We start from the raw sequence: 468 nt of genomic DNA, 5'->3' as shown, positions 1-468 counted from the left end.
CCTTGGCAGCCATGAGCAGGTCCCGTTAGTCAGCTGCAGGCTTTTATAAAGATATATAGCTGTCAATGGATTTTATGGTATGGTAAAAATGAAGCCTAAAATGGCTGGAAGGCTGCCGGTTTTGACTGACAAAATGCGCCCGGTCCCGTAAATCATTGCTAGGAGGGTAAGATCCCGGGTGGCACCTTACCTTCGAGTGCCTCTCCATTTACGAAGAATTACTTTTGCCAGCGCAGCGCAGTGGCCAGCTAACCCATTTGGGCTTGGCCGGCTCTGTGCTGCTTGGAGAACTGTGCGATGTTTTATAGGGCTAAAAATGACACTTGCTCACGAATCGTTGAAATACCTCCCCCTGCGAGGCCGCGGCGAACCCCTTGTTAGCTGACTCATCGCCTTCGCTCGCCGGCGGTGCCGGCTGGCGTGGATGCTGCTGTGCAGAGGGCAGCGCCGTGTCCAAGGCCACCCCTC

At 54.5% G+C, this 468-nt stretch overlaps 1 protein-coding gene across 1 annotated transcript in view; it reads right to left on the bottom strand.

Moving 5' to 3' along the window:
- Nucleotides 1–208, bottom strand: part of TNMD (tenomodulin) — a gene marked incomplete at its 3' end in the record, with an annotated part of 5,767 nt that extends 5,559 nt beyond the window's left edge. Inside the window, exon 1 of the mRNA XM_009580333.1 lies at nt 191–208. Within this exon, the coding sequence (XP_009578628.1) occupies nt 191–208 (18 nt within the window). The remainder of the gene's footprint in view (nt 1–190) is intronic.
- Nucleotides 209–468: the final 260 nt, after the last annotated feature.

This window comes from Fulmarus glacialis, unplaced genomic scaffold (assembly GCF_000690835.1).
Source record: "Fulmarus glacialis isolate BGI_N327 unplaced genomic scaffold, ASM69083v1 scaffold36610, whole genome shotgun sequence".
Lineage (NCBI taxonomy): Eukaryota > Metazoa > Chordata > Aves > Procellariiformes > Procellariidae > Fulmarus > Fulmarus glacialis.
This window is presented reverse-complemented; position numbering and strand designations above follow the sequence as displayed.